We start from the raw sequence: 24298 nt of genomic DNA, 5'->3' as shown, positions 1-24298 counted from the left end.
GTGATCAGTTCGAGAATGTTTTTGTGCCCCTCCCTTTGTGTATATGTATTTTTGCATAATCATTTGCTGTTGCTAGGTTACTGCTTAATTGAGCAAAAAGTTATGTGGAATTTGATAATGGAAAACTACAGTTAACTTAGAATAGGGAACTGGAGACCATACTGGTACCGTGCCAGCCGTGGCTCAGTTGGTAGCACTCTCACCTTTGACCCCCACTCCAGAGACTTGAGCACATAATCCAAGCTGACATTCCTAATGCATGACTGAGGGAGTGCTGCACTTTCGGATAAGACTTTAAACTGAGGCCTCGTCTGCCCTCTCAGGTGGAGGTAAAAGATCCCATGGCCACTATTTCGAAGGGGAGTTCTCCCTGGTGTCCTGGCCAATATTTATCCCTCAACCAACATCATTAAAACAGATTATCTGGTCATTTATTTCATTATCTTGCATGTGCAAATTGGCTGCCCCGTTTCCTACGTTACAACATTGACTGCACTCCGAAAGTACTGAATTGGCTGTGAAGCACTTTGGGACGTCCTGAGGATATGATTTATGCGACATAAATGCAAGTTCCTTCTTCGAGTCTCTGGAGTGAGTCTCGGACCCACAACTTTCAGACTCAGAGGTGAGAGCCGACACTCATGTGAATTTGTGATCAGATTGTGTTCGCAAAAACAATCAACAACATGTGTGGGCCCAAGTATCGCAGGAGAAATGGTCACAAAGTCAGAAGAGGTCCTGATCAAACTCGACAGGGGCTCTGACCAGACTGCACCTTGAGCACTGTGTCCAGTTCTGGTTGCAGAGGCACAAGGGAGACATCTGAGCCTTGGAAACAGTGCAGAGAAGAACAATGAGGCTCATCCCCAGCGTCAGGGGCCTGGTTAGTCAACAAATCCATTATTGTTGTATCGTGCGATGACCAGGATGGTAGAAGGTGAACCAGATGGACCTTTTCGTCGAGCAATTCCTATGAGTTATGAGGAAAGACTGGAAAAACTTGGGCTCTTCACAACAACAACAACTTGCATTTATATAGCGCCTTTAACGTAGTAAAATGTCCCCAAGGCGCTTCACAGGAGTGTTCTCAAGGAAAATCTGACACTGAGCCAAGTAAGGAGATATTAGGACAGGTGACCAAAAGCTTGGTCAAAGAGGTAGGTTTTAAGGAGCATCTTAAAGGAGGAGAGAGAGAGGTGGAGGGGTTTAGGGAGGGAATTGGCGGCAGCTGAAGGCACAGCCGCCAATGGTGGAGCGATGAAAATCAGGGATGCGCAAGAGGCCAGAGTTGGAGGAGCACAGAGATCTCGGAGGGTTGTAGGGCTGGAGGAGGTTACAGAGATAGGGGAGGGGCCGAGGCCATGGAGGGATTCGAAAACAAGCCTGAGAATTTTAAAATCGAGGCGTTACCGGACTGGGAGCCAGTGTAGGTCAGCGAGCACAGGGGGTGATGGGTGAACAGGACTTGGTGCGAGTTAGGATACGGGCAGCAGAGCTTTGGGTGAACTCATGTTTACGGAGACCATTGGAATAATCGAATCTGGAGGACTTGAAAAGGAGGTGTCTGAGAGGTGATTTTACAGGAGTATAAGGGAGGGCAGGAACAGTTTGCAGTTTCCGGGCAGCTGCTCATTGTAAAGGAGCTTCAGCACAAGCATTCTAAAGGTTGAAAAGTAAATTTATGAATGGTCCAAAGGATTCTAGCGCCTGAGTAATTTTTTTCATGGAATGTGGCTTTGCACTGGGCTGGAGTTATACTGCTGCCTGCGGTGAACCCTGAGCAGTGTGAGACTACTGACTACAGGTGGTCTCTTGCTTTCGTGAGCTCGGATCAGATTGAAGACCAGAACTCTTGAGTAACTCTGTTGCATTAGGGGTTGCCAATCTCTGGTATTCCTGCAGGACTTCATCACGTGACCTCCTGCCACCAACTGCCCCACCGCCCCCCCCCCACCCCAAGTTCCTGCCATTGGTCGCCCAACACCCCCATCCTTGCAGTGCACCACCTACCCACGGTCAATCCGAAAGCGAACAGACTCTTCGTGATCCAATTGGATGACTCTTGGCTGTCAGTCAAACAACCCTTTTTTTCCCTCATCTCCAATATTTTTTATAACTAATAAATAGAGGTGTTGAAAGGTAATGAACATACACACAATTTTGTTTATTGCCCCTATGATTTTTTCTCCTGGGTGTTTTGTTTGCAGCAGTGTCCTGGATATTAATCTTCAATTCCTGGAGACTCCAGGCCAATCCTGGAGGGTTGGCAACCCCTATATCGCATTGATAAGTCCCTGAAGTTTGTTAAGTGTGAAAGTGTCAGCATAAGGGGCAAAAAACACTCGTGGGCGTAGTATATAGGCCTCCTAATAGTTGCAACTCTGCTGGAAGAAGTATTAATCAGGAAATAGTCGGGGCATATAATAAGGGAACAGCTATAATTATGGGGGATTTTAACTATCATATTAACTGGACAAATCAAATTGGGCAGGGTAGCCTTGAGGAAGAGTTTATTGAGTGCATCAGGGATGGATTTCTTGAGCAGTATGTAACTGAACCTACAAGGGGGCAAGCAACCTTGGACCTGGTCCTGTGTAATGAGCCAGGATTAATTAATAATGTCCTAGTTAAGGATCCCCTTGGAATGAGTGACCATAACATGGTTACATTCCATATCCAATTAGAGGGTGAGAAGGTTGGTTCTCAAACAAGTGTACTGAGCTTGAATAAAGGAGACTATGATGGTATGAGAGCGGAATTGATTAAAGTGGACTGGGAAAATAGATTAAAGGGTAAGACGGTACATGAACAGTGGTGTTCATTTAAGGAGTTATTTTACAACTTTCAAAAAATATATATTCCACTGAGGAAAAAAGGGTGTAAAAGAAATGACAGCCATCCGTGGCTAAGTAAAGAAATTAAGGACAGTATCCGACTAAAAACAAGGACATATAAGGTAGCCAAACTTAGTGGAAGTATAGAAGATTGGGAAGTCTTCAAAAGACAGCAAAAAGTAACGAAAGGATTGATTAAGAAAGGGAAGATAGATTATGTAAATAAATTAGCAAAAAATATAAAAACAGATAGCAAGAGTTTCTACAGTTATATAAAAAGAAAAAGGGTGGCTAAGGCAAACGTAGGTCCCTTAGAGGATGAGACCGGGAAATTAATGGTGGGAAACATGGAGATGGCAAAAATGCTGAACAAATATTTTGTTTCAGTCTTTACGGTAGAGGACACTAAGAATATCCCAACACTGGACAAACAGGGGGCTCTGGGGGGGGGGAGGAGCTAAATACGATTAAAATCACTAAGGAATTGGTACTCAGTAAATTAATGGGACTTAAGGCGGATAAATCCCCTGGACCTGATGGCTTACATCCTAGGGTCTTGAGGGAAGTGGCAGTAGGGATTGTGGATGCTTTGGTAATAATTTTCCAAAATTCTCTGGACTCGGCAAAGGTCCCGGCAGATTGGAAAACTGCTAATGTAACACCCTTATTTAAAAAGAGTAGTAGGCAGAAGGCTGGAAATTATAGACCAGTTAGCCTAACATCTGTGGTGGGTAAAATTTTGGAGTCTATTATTAAGGAGACAGTAGCAGAACATTTGGATAAACATAATTTAATAGGACAAAGTCAGCATGGCTTTACGAAGGGGAAGTCATGTCTGACAAATTTGCTTGAGTTCTTTGAGGATATAACGTACAGGGTGGATAAAGGGGAACCAGTGGACGTAGTGTATTTAGACTTCCAGAAGGCATTCGACAAGGTGCCACATAAAAGATTATTGCTCAAGATAAAGAATCACTGGATTGGGGGTAATATTCTGGCATGGGTGGAGGATTGGTTATCTAACAGGAAGCAGAGAGTTGGGATAAATGGTACATTCTCGGACTGGCAACCAGTGGCCAGTGGTGTTCCGCAGGGGTCGGTGCTGGGTCCCCAACTCTTTACAATCTATATTAACGATTTGAAGGAGGGGACCGAGTGTAACATATCAAAGTTTTCAGATGATACAATGATGGGAGGGAAAGTAGAGAGTGAGGAGGACATAAAAAACCTACAAGGGGATATAGGCAGGCTGGGTGAGTGGGCGGAGATTTGGCAGATGCAATACAATATTGGAAAATGTGAGGTTATGCACTTTGGCAGGAAAAATCGGAGAGCAAGTTATTATCTTAATGGCGAGAAACTGGAAAGTACTGCAGTACAAAGGGATCTGGGGGTCCTAGTGCAAGAAAATCAAAAAGTTAGTTTGCAGGTGCAGCAGGTGATCAAGAAGGCCAACAGAATATTGGCTTTTATTGCTAGGGGAATAGAATATAAAAACAGGGAGGTATTGCTGCAGTTATATAAGGTATTGGTGAGACCGCACCTGGAATACTGCATACAGTTTTGGTCTCCATACTTAAGAAAAGACATACTTGCTCTCGAGGCAGTACAAAGAAGGTTCACTCGGTTAATCCCGGGGATGAGGGGGTGGACATATGAGGAGAGGTTGAGTAGATTGGGACTCTACTCATTGGAGTTCAGAAGAATGAGAGGCGATCTTATTGAAACATATAAGATTGTGAAGGGGCTTGATCGGGTGGATGCGGTAAGGATGTTCCCAAGGATGGGTGAAACTAGAACTAGGGGGCATAATCTTAGAATAAGGGGCTGCTCTTTCAAAACTGAGATGAGGAGAAACTTCTTCACTCAGAGGGTAGTAGGTCTGTGGAATTTGCTGCCCCAGGAAGCTGTGGAAGCTACATCATTAAATAAATTTAAAACAGAAATAGACAGTTTCCTAGAAGTAAAGGGAATTAGGGGTTACGGGGAGCGGGCAGGAAATTGGACATGAATTTAGATTTGAGGTTAGGATCAGATCAGCCATGATCTTATTGAATGGCGGAGCAGGCTCGAGGGGCCGATTGGCCTACTCCTGCTCCTATTTCTTATGTTCTTATGTTCTTATAACTGTAGCCTCTCAGCCAAGGCCAGGGGGTTTATTTGGAATTGAGAATCATTAAGTATCATCGCCAATGATGTAACCAGTACAAAGTTCATTAAGTAACCTTGTGTTTTCACTGAAAATGATGATGTGGGACTGACTCACAGTGGGTCACGGGGTGCCTCTTACATCCCATAATGATGCAAAGAAGTTTATAATTATCCTCAGTGAAGCTATCTTACTCTTAGTTGACAATCAGTCTCAGCAATTAACGATCTTTGAGCAGCTTTGTAACTCTGGGCTACTTCTCATTTCAGCTTCAACTTAAAACGCCAGCCAGGACCTCTTTGAATTTTCTGCAGTTGGATATTTATTTAATTTTAGACACTTGCACTAGGAATTATTTTGACTTTGACTTGGGGCTGTGATTTTCATGTGTACAATAAAAGATGAACAGCACTGAGTACAGATTGCAAAAGGTGCTGTTTTTATGCTACTTGCTTTCTTCAGAGTTTGCATCATCAGGTAAGTGGTGACATCATTTCCTACTGATAAATATTCTACTTCAAACTGCGGGGCTGAATAATGTGACAGGAAAAGAAAGCCTTGTATTTGTAAAGAGTCTTCTTGATGTCTTAAAGCTGTTCACGAGCAATTAATTACTTGAGAATGAGGCTAGTGAAGCAGAGAGTTTGCACATTTTTGAGGGCGGGATGTTGACCAGGAGATGGGAAAAGACAAAAATTGACACCAAGCCAAAGAAGGAGACATTAGGACAGGTGACCAAATGCTTGGTCAGAAAGGTTTTAAGGAGGAGAGAGGGGTAGATAGACAAAGAGGTTTAGGGAGGGAATTCCAGAGCTTAGGGCCTAGACAGATGAAGGCACGGCTGCCGATGGCGGGGTGAAGGAAATCGGGGATGCTCAAGAGGCCAGAATTGGAGGAGCGCGGAGATCTCGGAGGGTCTTAGGGGCTGGAGGAGGTTACAGAGATAGGGAGGGGGGCGAGACCATGGAGGGATTTGAACACAAGGATGGGAATTTTAAAATCAAGGCGTTGGGAGCCTGAAAGGGCGGTGGAAGTAGATTCAATAGTAACTTTCAAAAGGGAATTGGATAAATACTCGAAAAGAAAATCTTTTTCAGGACTATGGGGAAAGAGCGGGGGGAGCGGGACTAATTGGATAGCTCTTTCAAAGAGCCGGCACAGGCATGATGGGCTGAATGGCCTCTTTGTGCACTGTATAATTCTGTCTTAATTATTTTGTCCACTCTTACAGTGAAGGTACTAACCTATCAATTCGAATCAGGTTATCAATTTCCTAAAGAGGAATACCTGCCAAAAGCATCAAGGTGTGTATTTAATGAGAACAGGTGTTGCAAAGGAATTTAGTGCAATTTGCTCTCGTGTTTAATTAGATTACGCAGCTCTTCATATGTCTCTCATCTAAAGAGCACTTATAAAAATAGAAACAAAGGTAACAATTTTAAAACCATTGGTGTGATGAATACAAAAGTATGGCTGTGCAAGATCGCCCCTGCCTCAGCTCAGCCGCTGCTGGAACCCTCATCCATGCTTTTGTTACCTCCAGACTTGAATATTCCAATGTTCTGCAGGCTGGGCTCCCATCTTCCACCCTCTGTAAACTTGTGTTCATCCAAAACTCTGCTGCCCATATCCTGTCTCGCACCAAGTCCTGTTCACCCTGTGCTCACTGACTTACATTGGCTGCTGGTCCAGCAACGCCTCGATTTTAAAATCCTCATCCTCATGTTCAAATCCCTTCGTGGTCTCGCCCCCCTCCCTATCCCTGTAACCACCTCCAGCCCTACAACTCTCCGAGATCTCTGCGCCCCTCCAATTATGGCCTCTTACGCGTCCCCCACTTCCTTTGTCCTACTATTGGCAGACATGCCATGAGCTGCCAAGGCCATAAGCTCTGGAATTCCCTCCCTAAACCTCTCTGCCACTCACCCCCTCTCTCTCTCCTCCTTTAAGACAATGCTTAAAACCTATCTTTTCGACCAAGCGTTTGGTCACCTGTCCTAATATCTCCTTCTTTGGCTCGGTGTTAGTTTTTGTCTGATAATCGCTCCTGTGATTTGCCTTGAGATGTTTTACGATGTTAACGGCGCAGTGTAAATGCAAGCTGTTGTTGTTGTTGTTGTTGTTGTTGTTGTTGTTGTTGTTGTTGTTTCGTACCTTTTGATCATCAACTTTACTCATCTTCCAGCACTCAGATTGTTATAATAAAATGGGGATAATCATCGCTTCATAAACTCTTACCAATGTTTTTAACAAAACAATTTTTGGCTTTCCATATCCTGCTTAATCTTCTCAAAGCAGCAGATCAAGTTCCAATCCTTCTTTTGATGTCTTCTTCACAACTCCCATCCTCTGACACTGACCCACCAAGGTTTACAAACTTTTCTACCTCTTCAACTGCATCCCCTCTGACTGTAATTTGTCCACCTTCTGATGGTTTCCAAATGACAGAATCATTCTCTTTACGTTAATGTGTAATCCACATTTCTAGTCTCCATGTACACCTTATCAGATAGTCTCTGCAAATCTGTTTCGGATGTTGCTTTAAGTTCAATTGGACATGTGCTAGAAGAGGACTAATTTGCAGGTTTATGGGGATAAAGCTGGGGAGTGGGATTAAATTCGACAGCTCATTTGAGGTGCCGGCACAGGAACGATGGGCCGAATGGTTTCCTTCTGTGCTGAAATATTCTATGATTCTATGATACTACGGTGAATGTCATCAACAAATGTAAGATTCTTTAAAATCTTGTCACATAAGGAGACTCCTCCAATAGCATCCTTTAGTGCAAGGTTCATTACAGCTTCCAATACTTGATTACATCAATCAGGCAACAGTGTGCAAACTTGTCTCAAGCCAACTGTTGACATAGACCATTCCATTAGTTTACCATCCATTCTAACAGTGCTCATGGACTTGTTCTAGATGTTTCCATATCTTCTATAGATGTTGTAGATATTTCTATAGGCTTCCACCCCTTCAAAATCAGAACGTTACTTTAGAAAGAGAAATACTAGTCTTTCTTTGACTGTAAACTACACAGGGAGCACACTCCACTCACATTATTATATCGTGATTCCACACTGGTCTCCCAGCCTTGCATCAATGTGTATGTAATCATCGGGAACAATCATTCACCAACTAACTCAACAAATATATCAAACAGGTTCCACTCCAACAGCAACATCTACTGAGGATTCAGTGTCAACTTTGACACCAACAGCCACCAACACTCCAGATGTTTCCATCTCATCCACTGGGCCCCAGACTACAGAAGGTAAATGGCTGACAATGTGACCCATTGTTTATAGACACGGACTGAAGAGGCAACTTATCAGGGTTAAGGTGCCGAGTGACATGTGTTTCAATTGTATTCTGTGCCTGATTGATAAATATTGATCATAATGTGAAATATTGAACTGATAAAGAATCTTCCGCTTGGTTCAGTTGTTCAGTGCACTGCTGAGTCATATGGAGTAGGGAATGGCCCCAGTAAGATTTGGGAGAAGCATCAAAATGGAGCCGATTACATCGGGTAACAGGACGGGACATTCTGATGGGACGGCAGATTGAAATGAATACAGAAAAACCATTGATTGTAAACCTGACCCAACTAACCTGATATTAAACAGGAGCCACAACAATTGCACAGACCCCAACTGAGGGAACAGCTTCAACTGAGACATCAACAACAACCAAAGCTCCAGATGTTTCCACCTCAACCACTGGACATCCGACGACCGGAGGTAAATGGCAGACAATGTGACCTATTCTTTAAACAATACTATGACTCAATTTCCTGTCCATCAGCTCAGTAGTGACGGAAGGACTAATGTTCACTCCACTGTTGTCGGTTCTGAACGAGCTGTGGCCGCTTCAGTCATCTGTATCCCTTCCTTTGACAAGTCACTCTTGAAATTGTCCACACAGCACTTTCTTGTTCGTCCTTAGCTTCTTGTCCCTTGCACATCTGTGTGTCGGACCATGAAAGGTATTACAGATGCTTCTATTCTTGAAACCTGCCCAAAGTATCACATATGACTTTCTTGGACCACCTGTCCAAGCCGTGTTCTTATTATATCAATCTTGAGCCTTTGTATCCTGGATTCTCCCAGTATTCCTCTCAACCAACACATATTTGCCCTTCGTACCTTTTGCTCATTAACTTTTCTCATGTTCCAGCGCTCAGATTGTTATAATAAAATGGGAATAACCATCGCTTCATAAACTCTTACCTTTGTTTTTCACAAAACAATTTGTGGCTTTCCATATCCAGCTTAATCTTCTTAAAGCAGCAGATCAAGTTCCAATCCTTCTTTTGATGTCTTCTTCACAACTCCCATTCTCTGTCACTGACCCACCAAGGTTTACAAACTTTTCCACCTCTTCAACTGCATCCCCTCCGACTGTAATATCTCCACCTTCTGATGGATTCCAAATGACAGAATCTTTCTCTTCTTTACGTTGATGTGTAATCCACATTTTCTACTCTCCATGTACACCTTATCAGATAGTCTCTGCAAATCTGTTTCAGATGTTGCTTTAAGTTCAATTGGACATGTGCTAGAAGAGGACTAATTTGCAGGTTTATGGGGAAAAAGCTGGGGAGTGGGATTAAATTCGACAGCTCATTTGAGGTGCCGGCACAGGAACGATGGGCCGAATGGTTTCCTTCTGTGCTGAAATATGCTATGATTCTATGATACTACGGTGAATGTCATCAACAAATGTAAGATTGTTTAAAACCTTGTCACATGAGGAGACTCCTCCAATATAATCCTTTAGTGCAAGGTTTATTACAGCTTCCAATACTTGATTACATCAATCAGGCAACAGTGTGCAAATTTGTCTAACGCCAACTGTTGACAAAGACCATTCCATTAGTTTACCATCCATTCTAACAGTGCTCGTGGACTTGTTCCAGATGTTTCTATATCTTCAACAGATGTTGTAGATATTTCTATAGGCTTCCACCCCTTCAAAATCAGAACGTTACTTTAGAAAGAGAGACACTAGTCTTTCTTTGACTGTAAACTACGCAGGTAGCAGACACCACTCACATTATTATATCGTGATTCCACACTGGTCTCCCAGCCTTGCATCAATGTGTATGTAATCATCGGGAACAATCATTCACCAACTAACTCAACAAATATATCAAACAGGTTCCACTCCAACAGCAACATCTACTGAGGATTCAGTGTCAACTTTGACACCAACAGCCACCAACACTCCAGATGTTTCCATCTCATCCACTGGGCCCCAGATTACAGAAGGTAAATGGCTGACAATGTGACCAATTGTTTATAGACACGGACTGAAGTGGCCACTTATCAGGGTTAAGGTGCAGAGGGACATTTGTTTAAATTATTTTCCGTGCCTGATTGATAAATATTTATCATAATGTGAAATATTTAACTTATAAAGAATCTTCTGCTTGGTTCAGTTGTTCAGTGCACTGTTGAGTCATATGGAGTGGGGAATGGCCCCAGTAAGATTTGGGAGAAGGAACAATATGGAGCTGATTACATAGGGTAAGAGGATGGGACATTCTGATGGGACGGCAGATTGAAATGAATATAGAAAAACCATTGATTGTAAAACTGACCCAACTAGCCTGATATTAAACAGGAGCCACAACAACTGGACAGACCCCAACTGAGGGAACAGCTTCAACTGAGACATCAACAGCAACCAATGCTCCAGATGTTTCCACCTCAACCACTGGACATCCGACGACCGGAGGTAAATGGCAGACAATGTGACATATTGTTTAAACAATACGATGACTCAATTCCTGTCCATCAGCTCAGTAGTGACGCAAGGACCAAGGTTCACTCCACTGTTGTCGGTTCTGAACTAGCTGTGGCCGCTTCAGTCATTTGGATCCCTTCCAAGCCGTGTTCTTATTATATCAATCTTGATCCATTGTATCCTGGATTCTCCCAGAATTCCTCTCAACCAACACATATTTGCCCTTCGTACCTTTTGCTCATTAACTTTTCTCATGTTCCAGCACTCAGATTGTTATCATAGAATGGGGATAACCATCGCTTCATAAACTCTTACCTTTGTTTTTAGCAAAACAATTTTTAGCTTTCCATATCCTGCTTATTCTTCTTAAAGCAGCAGATCAAGTTCCAATCCTTCTTTTGATATCTTCTTCACAACTCCCATCCTCTGGCACTGACCCACCAAGGTTTACAAACTTTTCCACCACTTCAACTGCATCCCCTCCGACTGTACTTTGTCCACCTTCTGATGGTTTCCAAATGACAGAATCATTCTCTTCTTTACGACAATGTGTAATCCACATTTTCTACTCTCCATGTACACCTTATCAGATAGTCTCTGCAAATCTGTTTCAGATGTTGCTTTAAGTTCAATTGGACATGTGCTAGAAGAGGACTAATTTGCAGGTTTATTGGGTAAAAGCTGGGGAGTGGGATTAAATTCGACAGCTCATTTGAGGTGCCGGCACAGGAATGATGGGCCGAATGGTTTCCTTCTGTGCTGAAATATGCTATGATTCCATGATACTACGGTGAATGTCATCAACAAATGTAAGATTCTTTAAAATCTTGTCACATAAGGAGACTCCTCCAATAGCATCTTTTAGTGCAAGGTTCATTACAGCTTCCAATACTTGATTACATCAATCAGGCAACAATCAGGCAACAGTGTGCAAACTTGTCTCATGCCAACTGTTGACATAGACCATTCCATTAGTTTACCATCCATTCTAACAGTGCTCATGGACTTGTTCTAGATGTTTCCATATCTTCTATAGATGTTGTAGATATTTCTATAGGCTTCCACCCCTTCAAAATCAGAACGTTACTTTAGAAAGAGAAATACTAGTCTTTCTTTGACTGTAAACTACACAGGGAGCACACTCCACTCACATTATTATATCGTGATTCCACACTGGTCTCCCAGCCTTGCATGAATGTGAATGTAATCATCGTGAACAATCATTCACCAACTAACTCAACAAATATATCAAACAGGTTCCACTCCAACAGCAACATCTACTGAGGATTCAGTGTCAACTTTGACACCAACAGCCACCAACACTCCAGATGTTTCCATCTCATCCACTGGGCCCCAGATTACAGAAGGTAAATGGCTGACAATGTGACCAATTGTTTATAGACACGGACTGAAGAGGCCACTTATCAGGGTTAAGGTGCCGAGTGACATGTGTTTCAATTGTATTCTGCGCCTGATTGATAAATATTGATCATAATGTGAAATATTGAACTGATAAAGAATCTTCCGCTTGGTTCAGTTGTTCAGTGCACTGTTGAGTCATATGGAGTAGGGAATGGCCCCAGTAAGATTTGGGAGAAGCATCAAAATGGAGCCGATTACATAGGGTAACAGGACGGGACATTCTGATGGGACGGCAGATTGAAATGAATACAGAAAAACCATTGATTGTAAACCTGACCCAACTAACCTGATATTAAACAGGAGCCACAACAATTGCACAGACCCCAACTGAGGGAACAGCTTCAACTGAGACATCAACAACAACCAACGCTCCAGATGGTTCCACCTCAACCACTGGACATCCGACGACCGGAGGTAAATGGCAGACAATGTGACCTATTGTTTAAACAATACGATGACTCAATTCCTGTCCATCAGCTCAGTAGTGACGGAAGGACCAATGTTCACTCCAGTGTTGTCGGTTCTGAACTAGCTGTGGCCGCTTTGGTCATCTGTATCCCTTCCTTTGACAAGTCACTCTTGAAATTGTCTACGCAGCACTTTCTTGGTCGTCCTTCGCTTCTTGTCCCTTGCACATCTGTGTGATGGGCCACAAAAGGTATTACAGATGCTTCTGTTCTTGAAACCTGCCCAAAGTATCACATATGACTTTCTTGGACCATCTGTACAAGCGTTGTTCCTTGTCCAAGCCGTGTTCTTATTATATCAATCTTGATCCTTTATATCCTGGATTCTCCCAGTATTCCTCTCAACTAACACATATCTGCCCTTCGTACCTTTTGCTCATTAACTTTTCTCATGTTCCAGCACTCAGATTGTTATAATAAAATGGGGATAACCATCGCTTCATAAACTCTTACCTTTGTTTTTAGCAAAACAATTTTTAGCTTTCCATATCCTGCTTAATCTTCACAAAGCAGCAGATCAAGTTCCAATCCTTCTTTTGATGTCTTCTTCACAACTCCCATCCTCTGACACTGACCCACCAAGTTTTACAAACTTTCCACCTCTTCAGCTGCATCTCCTCTGACTGTAATATCTCCACCTTCTGATGGTTTCCAAATGACAGAATCTTTCTCTTCTTTACGTTGATGTGTAATCCACATTTTCTACTCTCCATGTACACCTTATCAGATAGTCTCTGCAAATCTGTTTCAGATGTTGCTTTAAGTTCAATTGGACATGTGCTAGAAGAGGACTAATTTGCAGGTTTATGGGGAAAAAGCTGGGGAGTGGGATTAAATTCGACAGCTCATTTGAGGTGCCGGCACAGGAACGATGGGCCGAATGGTTTCCTTCTGTGCTGAAATATGCTATGATTCTATGATACTACGGTGAATGTCATCAACAAATGTAAGATTGTTTAAAACCTTGTCACATGAGGAGACTCCTCCAATATAATCTTTTAGTGCAAGGTTCATTACAGCTTCCAATACTTGATTACATCAATCAGGCAACAGTGTGCAAATTTGTCTAACGCCAACTGTTGACAAAGACCATTCCATTAGTTTACCATCCATTCTAACAGTGCTTGTGGACTTGTTCCAGATGTTTCTATATCTTCAACAGATGTTGTAGATATTTCTATAGGCTTCCACCCCTTCAAAATCAGAACGTTACTTTAGAAAGAGAGATACTAGTCTTTCTTTGACTGTAAACTGCACAGGGAGCACACTCCACTCACATTATTATATCGTGATTCCACACTGGTCTCCCAGCCTTGCATCAATGTATATGTAATCATCGGGAACAATCATTCACCAACTAACTCAACAAATATATCAAACAGGTTCCACTCCAACAGCAACATCTACTGAGGATTCAGTGTCAACTTTGACACCAACAGCCACCAACACTCCAGATGTTTCCATCTCATCCACTGGGCCCCAGACTACAGAAGGTAAATGGCTGACAATGTGACCAATTGTTTATAGACACGGACTGAAGTGGCCACTTATCAGGGTTAAGGTGCAGAGGGACATGTGTTTCATTTGTATTCCGTGCCTGATTGATAAATATTTAACATAATGTGAAATATTGAACTGATAAAGAATCTTCCGCTTGGTTCAGTTGTTCAGTGCACTGTTGAGTCATATGGAGTAGGGAATGGCCCCAGTAAGATTTGGGAGAAGCATCAAAATGGAGCCGATTACATAGGGTAACAGGATGGGACATTCTGATGGGACGGCAGACTGAAAGGAATACAGAAAAACCATTGATTGTAAACCTGACCCAACTAACCTGATATTAAACAGGAGCCACAACAATTGCACAGACCCCAACTGAGGGAACAGCTTCAACTGAGACATCAACAACAACCAACGCTCCAGATGGTTCCACCTCAACCACTGGACATCCGACGACCGGAGGTAAATGGCAGACAATGTGACCTATTGTTTAAACAATACGATGACTCAATTCCTGTCCATCAGCTCAGTAGTGACGGAAGGACCAATGTTCACTCCAGTGTTGTCGGTTCTGAACTAGCTGTGGCCGCTTTGGTCATCTGTATCACTTCCTTTGACAAGTCACTCTTGAAATTGTCTACGCAGCACTTTCTTGGTCGTCCTTCGCTTCTTGTCCCTTGCACATCTGTGTGATGGGCCACAAAAGGTATTACAGATGCTTCTGTTCTTGAAACCTGCCCAAAGTATCACATATGACTTTCTTGGACCATCTGTATAAGCGTTGTTCCTTGTCCAAGCCGTGTTCTTATTATATCAATCTTGATCCTTTATATCCTGGATTCCCCCAGTATTCCTCTCAACTAACACATATCTGCCCTTCGTACCTTTTGCTCATTAACTTTTCTCATGTTCCAGCACTCAGATTGTTATAATAAAATGGGGATAACCATCGCTTCATAAACTCTTACCTTTGTTTTTAGCAAAACAATTTTTAGCTTTCCATATCCTGCTTAATCTTCTTAAAGCAGCAGATCAAGTTCCAATCCTTCTTTTGATGTCTTCTTCACAACTCCCATCCTCTGACACTGACCCACCAAGTTTTACAAACTTTCCACCTCTTTAACTGCATCCCCTCCGACTGTAATATCTCCACCTTCTGATGGTTTCCAAATGACAGAATCTTTCTCTTCTTTACGTTAATGTGTAATCCACATTTTCTACTCTCCATGTACACCTTATCAGATAGTCTCTGCAAATCTGTTTCAGATGTTGCTTTAAGTTCAATTGGACATGTACTAGAAGAGGACTAATTTGCAGGTTTATGGGGAAAAAGCTGGGGAGTGGGATTAAATTCAACAGCTCATTTGAGGTGCCGGCACAGGAACGATGGGCCGAATGGTTTCCTTCTGTGCTGAAATATGCTATGATTCTATGATACTACAGTGAATGTCATCAACAAATGTAAGATTCTTTAAAATCTTGTCACATAAGGAGACTCCTCCAATAGCATCCTTTAGTGCAAGGTTCATTACAGCTTCCAATACTTGATTACATCAATCAGGCAACAGTGTGCAAACTTGTCTCAAGCCAACTGTTGACATAGACCATTCCATTAGTTTACCATCCATTCTAACAGTGCTCGTGGACTTGTTCTAGATGTTTCTATATCTTCAACAGATGTTGTAGATATTTCTATAGGCTTCCACCCCTTCAAAATCAGAACGTTACTTTAGAAAGAGAGACACTAGTCTTTCTTTGACTGTAAACTACGCAGGTAGCAGACACCACTCACATTATTATATCGTGATTCCACACTGGTCTCCCAGCCTTGCATCAATGTGTATGTAATCATCGGGAACAATCATTCACCAACTAACTCAACAAATATATCAAACAGGTTCCACTCCAACAGCAACATCTACTGAGGATTCAGTGTCAACTTTGACACCAACAGCCACCAACACTCCAGATGTTTCCATCTCATCCACTGGGCCCCAGATTACAGAAGGTAAATGGCTGACAATGTCACCAATTGTTTATAGACACGGACTGAAGTGGCCACTTATCAGGGTTAAGGTGCAGAGGGACATGTGTTTAAATTATTTTCCGTGCCTGATTGATAAATATTTATCATAATGTGAAATATTTAACTTATAAAGAATCTTCTGCTTGGTTCAGTTGTTCAGTGCACTGTTGAGTCATATGGAGTGGGGAATGGCCCCAGTAAGATTTGGGAGAAGGAACAATATGGAGCTGATTACATAGGGTAACAGGATGGGACATTCTGATGGGACGGCAGATTGAAATGAATATAGAAAAACCATTGATTGTAAAACTGACCCAACCAGCCTGATATTAAACAGGAGCCACAACAACTGGACAGACCCCAACTGAGGGAACAGCTTCAACTGAGACATCAACAGCAACCAATGCTCCAGATGTTTCCACCTCAACCACTGGACATCCGACGACCGGAGGTAAATGGCAGACAATGTGACCTATTGTTTAAACAATACGATGACTCAATTCCTGTCCATCAGCTCAGTAGTGACGGAAGGACCAAGGTTCACTCCACTGTTGTCGGTTCTGAACTAGCTGTGGCCGCTTCAGTCATTTGGATCCCTTCCAAGCCGTGTTCTTATTATATCAATCTTGATCCATATTATCCTGGATTCTCCCAGTATTCCTCTCAACCAACACATATTTGCCCTTCGTACCTTTTGCTCATTAACTTTTCTCATGTTCCAGCACTCAGATTGTTATCATAGAATGGGGATAACCATCGCTTCATAAACTCTTACCTTTGTTTTTAGCAAAACAATTTTTAGCTTTCCATATCCTGCTTATTCTTCTTAAAGCAGCAGATCAAGTTCCAATCCTTCTTTTGATATCTTCTTCACAACTCCCATCCTCTGGCACTGACCCACCAAGGTTTACAAACTTTTCCACCACTTCAACTGCATCCCCTCCGACTGTACTTTGTCCACCTTCTGATGGTTTCCAAATGACAGAATCATTCTCTTCTTTACGACAATGTGTAATCCACATTTTCTACTCTCCATGTACACCTTATCAGATAGTCTCTGCAAATCTGTTTCAGATGTTGCTTTAAGTTCAATTGGACATGTGCTAGAAGAGGACTAATTTGCAGGTTTATTGGGTAAAAGCTGGGGAGTGGGATTAAATTCGACAGCTCATTTGAGGTGCCGGCACAGGAATGATGGGCCGAATGGTTTCCTTCTGTGCTGAAATATGCTATGATTCCATGATACTACGGTGAATGTCATCAACAAATGTAAGATTCTTTAAAATCTTGTCACATAAGGAGACTCCTCCAATAGCATCCTTTAGTGCAAGGTTCATTACAGCTTCCAATACTTGATTACATCAATCAGGCAACAGTGTGCAAACTTGTCTCATGCCAACTGTTGACATAGACCATTCCATTAGTTTACCATCCATTCTAACAGTGCTCATGGACTTGTTCTAGATGTTTCCATATCTTCTATAGATGTTGTAGATATTTCTATAGGCTTCCACCCCTTCAAAATCAGAACGTTACTTTAGAAAGAGAAATACTAGTCTTTCTTTGACTGTAAACTACACAGGGAGCACACTCCACTCACATTATTATATCGTGATTCCACACTGGTCTCCCAGCCTTGCATGAATGTGTATGTAATCATCGGGAACAATCATTCACCAACTAACTCAACAAATATATCAAACAGGTTCCACTCCAACAGCAACATCTACTGAGGATTCAGTGTCAACTTTGACACCAACAGCCACCAACACTCCAGATGTTTCCATCTCATCCACTGGGCCCCAGATTACAGAAGGTAAATGGCTGACAATGTGACCAATTGTTTATAGACACGGACTGAAGAGGCCACTTATCAGGGTTAAGGTGCCGAGTGACATGTGTTTCAATTGTATTCTGTGCCTGATTGATAAATATTGATCATAATGTGAAATATTGAACTGATAAAGAATCTTCCGCTTGGTTCAGTTGTTCAGTGCACTGTTGAGTCATATGGAGTAGGGAATGGCCCCAGTAAGATTTGGGAGAAGCATCAAAATGGAGCCGATTACATAGGGTAACAGGACGGGACATTCTGATGGGACGGCAGATTGAAATGAATACAGAAAAACCATTGATTGTAAACCTGACCCAACTAACCTGATATTAAACAGGAGCCACAACAATTGCACAGACCCCAACTGAGGGAACAGCTTCAACTGAGACATCAACAACAACCAACGCTCCAGATGGTTCCACCTCCACCACTGGACATCCGACGACCGGAGGTAAATGGCAGACAATGTGACCTATTGTTTAAACAATACGATGACTCAATTCCTGTCCATCAGCTCAGTAGTGACGGAAGGACCAATGTTCACTCCAGTGTTGTCGGTTCTGAACTAGCTGTGGCCGCTTTGGTCATCTGTATCCCTTCCTTTGACAAGTCACTCTTGAAATTGTCTACGCAGCACTTTCTTGGTCGTCCTTCGCTTCTTGTCCCTTGCACATCTGTGTGATGGGCCACAAAAGGTATTACAGATGCTTCTGTTCTTGAAACCTGCCCAAAGTATCACATATGACTTTCTTGGACCATCTGTACAAGCGTTGTTCCTTGTCCAAGCCGTGTTCTTATTATATCAATCTTGATCCTTTATATCCTGGATTCTCCCAGTATTCCTCTCAACTAACACATATCTGCCCTTCGTACCTGTTGCTCATTAACTTTTCTCATGTTCCAGCACTCAGATTGTTATAATAAAATGGGGATAACCATCGCTTCATAAACTCTTACCTTTGTTTTTAGCAAAACAATTTTTAGCTTTCCATATCCTGCTTAATCTTCTTAAAGCAGCAGATCAAGTTCCAATCCTTCTTTTGATGTCTTCTTCACAACTCCCATCCTCTGACACTGACCCACCAAGTTTTACAAACTTTCCACCTCTTCAGCTGCATCTCCTCTGACTGTAATATCTCCACCTTCTGATGGTTTCCAAATGACAGAATCTTTCTCTTCTTTACGTTGATGTGTAATCCACATTTTCTACTCTCCATGTACACCTTATCAGATAGTCTCTGCAAATCTGTTTCAGATGTTGCTTTAAGTTCAATTGGACATGTACTAGAAGAGGACTAATTTGCAGGTTTATGGGGAAAAAGCTGGGGAGTGGGATTAAATTCAACAGCTCATTTGAGGTGCCGGCACAGGAACGATGGGCCGAATGGTTTCCTTCTGTGCTGAAATATGCTATGATTCTATGATACTACAGTGAATGTCATCAACAAATGTAAGATTCTTTAAAATCTTGTCACATAAGGAGACTCCTCCAATAGCATCCTTTAGTGCAAGGTTCATTGCAGCTTCCAATACTTGATTACATCAATCAGGCAACAGTGTTCAAACTTGTCTCATGCCAACTGTTGACAAAGACCATTCCATTAGTTTACCATCCATTCTAACAGTGCTCGTGGACTTGTTCTAGATGTTTCTATATCTTCAACAGATGTTGTAGATATTTCTATAGGCTTCCACCCCTTCAAAATCAGAACGTTACTTTAGAAAGAGAGACACTAGTCTTTCTTTGACTGTAAACTACGCAGGTAGCAGACACCACTCACATTATTATATCGTGATTCCACACTGGTCTCCCAGCCTTGCATCAATGTGTATGTAATCATCGGGAACAATCATTCACCAACTAACTCAACAAATATATCAAACAGGTTCCACTCCAACAGCAACATCTACTGAGGATTCAGTGTCAACTTTGACACCAACAGCCACCAACACTCCAGATGTTTCCATCTCATCCACTGGGCCCCAGATTACAGAAGGTAAATGGCTGACAATGTCACCAATTGTTTATAGACACGGACTGAAGTGGCCACTTATCAGGGTTAAGGTGCAGAGGGACATGTGTTTAAATTATTTTCCGTGCCTGATTGATAAATATTTATCATAATGTGAAATATTTAACTTATAAAGAATCTTCTGCTTGGTTCAGTTGTTCAGTGCACTGTTGAGTCATATGGAGTGGGGAATGGCCCCAGTAAGATTTGGGAGAAGGAACAATATGGAGCTGATTACATAGGGTAACAGGATGGGACATTCTGATGGGACGGCAGATTGAAATGAATATAGAAAAACCATTGATTGTAAAACTGACCCAACCAGCCTGATATTAAACAGGAGCCACAACAACTGGACAGACCCCAACTGAGGGAACAGCTTCAACTGAGACATCAACAGCAACCAATGCTCCAGATGTTTCCACCTCAACCACTGGACATCCGACGACCGGAGGTAAATGGCAGACAATGTGACCTATTGTTTAAACAATACGATGACTCAATTCCCGTCCATCAGCTCAGTAGTGACGGAAGGACCAATGTTCACTCCACTGTTGTCGGTTCTGAACTAGCTGTGGCCGCTTCAGTCATTTGTATCCCTTCCAAGCCGTGTTCTTATTATATCAATCTTGATCCATTGTATCCTGGATTCTCCCAGTATTCCTCTCAACCAACACATATTTGACCTTCGTACCTTTTGCTCATTAACTTTTCTCATGTTCCAGCACTCAGATTGTTATCATAGAATGGGGATAACCATCGCTTCATAAACTCTTACCTTTGTTTTTAGCAAAACAATTTTTAGCTTTCCATATCCTGCTTAATCTTCTTAAAGCAGCAGATCAAGTTCCAATCCTTCTTTTGATGTCTTCTTCACAACTCCCATCCTCTGACACTGACCCACCAAGTTTTACAAACTTTCCACCTCTTTAACTGCACCCTCCGACTGTAATATGTCCACCTTCTGACGGTTTCCAAATGACAGAATCATTCTCTTCTTTACGTTAATGTGTAATCCACATTTCTACTCTCCATATATACCTTATCAGATAGTCTCTGCAAATCTGTTTCGGATGTTGCTTTAAGTTCAATTGGACATGTGCTAGAAGAGGACTAATTTGCAGGTTTATTGGGTAAAAGCTGGGGAGTGGGATTAAATTCGACAGCTCATTTGAGGTGCCGGCACAGGAACGATGGGCCGAATGGTTTCCTTCTGTGCTGAAATATTCTATGATTCTATGATACTACGGTGAATGTCATCAACAAATGTAAGATTGTTTAAAATCTTGTCACATAAGGAGACTCCTCCAATAGCATCTTTTAGTGCAAGGTTCATTGCAGCTTCCAATACTTGATTACATCAATCAGGCAACAGTGTTCAAACTTGTCTCATGCCAACTGTTGACAAAGACCATTCCATTAGTTTACCATCCATTCTAACAGTGCTCGTGGACTTGTTCTAGATGTTTCTATATCTTCAACAGATGTTGTAGATATTTCTATAGGCTTCCACCCCTTCAAAATCAGAACGTTACTTTAGAAAGAGAGATACTAGTCTTTCTTTGACTGTAAACTACACAGGGAGCACACTCCACTCACATTATTATATCGTGATTCCACACTGGTCTCCCAGCCTTGCATCAATGTATATGTAATCATCGGGAACAATCATTCACCAACTAACTCAACAAATACATCAAACAGGTTCCACTCCAACAGCAACATCCACTGAGGATTCAGTGTCAACTTTGACACCAACAGCTACCAACACTCCAGATGTTTCCATCTCATCCACTGGGCCCCAGATTACAGAAGGTAAATGGCTGACAATGTGACCAATTGTTTATAGACACGGACTGAAGTGGCCACTTATCAGGGTTAAGGTGCAGAGGGAAATGTGTTTAAATTATTTTCCGTGCCTGATTGATAAATATTTATCATAATGTGAAATATTGAACTGATAAAGAATCTTCCGCTTGGTTCAGTTGTTCAGTGCACTGTTGAGTCATATGGAGTAGGGAATGGCCCCAGTAAGATTTGGGAGAAGCATCAAAATGGAGCTGATTACATAGGGTAACAGGACGGGACATTCTGATGGGACGGCAGATTGAAATGAATACAGAAAAACCATTGATTGTAAAACTGACCCAACTAACCTGATATTAAACAGGAGCCACAACAATTGCACAGACCCCAACTGAGGGAACAGCTTCAACTGAGACATCAACAGCAACCAACGCTCCAGATGTTTCCACCTCAACCACTGGACATCCGACGACCGGAGGTAAATGGCAGACAATGTGACCTATTCTTTAACAATACGATGACTCAATTCCTGTCCATCAGCTCAGTAGTGACGGAAGGACCAATTTTCACTCCACTGTTGTCGGTTCTGAACTAGCTGTGGCCGCTTCGGTCATCTGTATCCCTTCCTTTGACAAGTCACTCTTTAAATTATCTACGCAGCAACTTCTTGGTCGTCCTTAGCTTCTTGTCCCGTGTACATCTGTGTGTCGGGCCATGAAAGGTATTACAGATGCTTCTATTCTTGAATCCTGCCCAAAGTATCACATATGACTTTCGTGGACCATCTGAATAAGCATTCTTCCTTGTCCAAGCTGTGTTCTTATTATATCAATCTTGATCCTTTGTATCCTGGATTCCCCCAGTATTCCTCTCAACCAACACATATCTGCCCTTCGTACCTTTTGCTCATTAACGTTTCTCATGTTCCAGCACTCAGATTGTTAAAATAAAATGGGGATAACCATCGCTTCATAAACTCTTACCTTTGTTTGTAACAAAACAATTTGTGGCTTTCCATATCCTGCTTAATCTTCTTAAAGCAGCAGATCAAGTTCCAATCCTTCTTTTGATGTCTTCTTCACAACTCACATCCTCTGACACTGACCCACCAAGGTTTACAAACTTTCCACCTCTTCAACTGCATCTCCTCTGACTGTAATATGTCCACCTTCTGATGGTTTCCAAATGACAGAATCTTTCTCTTCTTTACGTTAATGTGTCATCCACATTTTCTACTCTCCATGTACACCTTATCAGATAGTCTCTGCAAATCTGTTTCAGATGTTGCTTTAAGTTCAATTGGACATGTGCTAGAAGAGGACTAATTTGCAGGTTTATTGGGAAAAAGCTGGGGAGTGGGATTAAATTCGACAGCTCATTTGAGGTGCCGGCACAGGAACGATGGGCCGAATGGTTTCCTTCTGTGCTGAAATATTCTATGATTCTATGATACTACGGTGAATGTCATCAACAAATGTAAGATTGTTTAAAATCTTGTCACATAAGGAGACTCCTCCAATAGCATCTTTTAGTGTAAGGTTCATTACAGCTTCCAATACTAGAAATTAGGAGATCAAGGAGGGGCCATGAAATAACACTGGCGAGCAAAATAAAGGAAAATCCTCAGATGTTTTATAAGTATATTAAGGGTAAGAGGATGACTAGGGAAAAAATAGGGCCCATTAGGGACAAAAATGGCAATCTGTGTGTGGAGCCGGCAGATGTAGGAGGGGTTCTAAATGAATTTTTTGCATCTGTTTTCACGATGGAGAAGGACGATGTTGACATAGAAATACGGCAGGGGGACTGTGATATACTCGAACATATTAACATCGAGCGGGAGGAGGTATTGGCGGTTTTAGCAGGCCTAAAAATGGATAAATCCCCAGGCCCGGACGAAATGTATCCCAGGCTACTGTGTGAGGCAAAGGAGGAGATTGCGGGGGCTCTGACACATATATTCAGAACCTCTCTGGCCACAGGGGATGTGCCAGAGGACTGGAGAACCGCTAATGTAGTACCATTATTCAAGAAGGGGAGTAGGGAAAAACCGGGGAACTACAGGCCAGTGAGCCTAACATCAGTGGTAGGAAAATTATTGGAAAAAATTCTGAAGGACAAAATTAGTCTCCACTTGGAGAAGCAAAGATTAATCAGGGAAAGTCAACATGGCTTTGTCAAGGGAAGATCATGTCTGACAAATTTGATTGAATTTTTTGAGGGGGTGACTAGGCGTGTGGATGAGGGTAACGCAGTGGATGTGGTATACATGGATTTCAGTAAGGCCTTCGATAAAGTCCCGCACAGGAGACTGGTCAAGGAGGTACGAGCCCATGGAATCCAGGGTGCCTTGGCACTTTGGATACAAAACTGGCTTAGTGGCAGAAGGCAGAGGGTGATGGTCGAAGGTTGTTTTTGTGACTGGAAGCCTGTGGCCAGTGGGGTACCACAGGGATCGGTGCTGGGTCCCTTGCTGTTTGTGGTCTACATTAATGA

General features: G+C 42.3%; 1 protein-coding gene across 8 annotated transcripts in view; it reads left to right on the top strand.

The window, feature by feature from the left end:
* Positions 1–5193: 5193 nt before the first annotated feature.
* The window catches only part of LOC137302515 (uncharacterized), a 74254-nt gene continuing 55149 nt past the window's right edge, over positions 5194–24298 (top strand). For 2 of the 8 annotated variants that reach the window (XM_067972231.1, XM_067972230.1), the window contains exons 1-17: positions 5194–5460; positions 8148–8258; positions 8614–8727; positions 10147–10257; positions 10613–10726; positions 11992–12102; positions 12458–12571; positions 14007–14117; positions 14473–14586; positions 16022–16132; positions 16488–16601; positions 17856–17966; positions 18322–18435; positions 19871–19981; positions 20337–20450; positions 21701–21811; positions 22167–22280. In XM_067972231.1, coding sequence (XP_067828332.1) covers positions 5385–5460; positions 8148–8258; positions 8614–8727; positions 10147–10257; positions 10613–10726; positions 11992–12102; positions 12458–12571; positions 14007–14117; positions 14473–14586; positions 16022–16132; positions 16488–16601; positions 17856–17966; positions 18322–18435; positions 19871–19981; positions 20337–20450; positions 21701–21811; positions 22167–22280 — 1876 coding nt within the window. In that variant the 5' untranslated portion in view covers positions 5194–5384. The remainder of the gene's footprint in view (positions 5461–8147; positions 8259–8613; positions 8728–10146; positions 10258–10612; positions 10727–11991; positions 12103–12457; positions 12572–14006; positions 14118–14472; positions 14587–16021; positions 16133–16487; positions 16602–17855; positions 17967–18321; positions 18436–19870; positions 19982–20336; positions 20451–21700; positions 21812–22166; positions 22281–24298) is intronic. The other 6 variants (XM_067972234.1, XM_067972236.1, XM_067972235.1 and 3 more) reach the window with 6 other exon arrangements.

Source organism: Heptranchias perlo, chromosome 35 (genome assembly GCF_035084215.1).
Source record: "Heptranchias perlo isolate sHepPer1 chromosome 35, sHepPer1.hap1, whole genome shotgun sequence".
NCBI classification, from domain to species: domain Eukaryota; kingdom Metazoa; phylum Chordata; class Chondrichthyes; order Hexanchiformes; family Hexanchidae; genus Heptranchias; species Heptranchias perlo.
The sequence above is the reverse complement of the archived record's forward strand: the minus strand, read 5'-3'. Positions and strand labels throughout refer to the sequence as shown.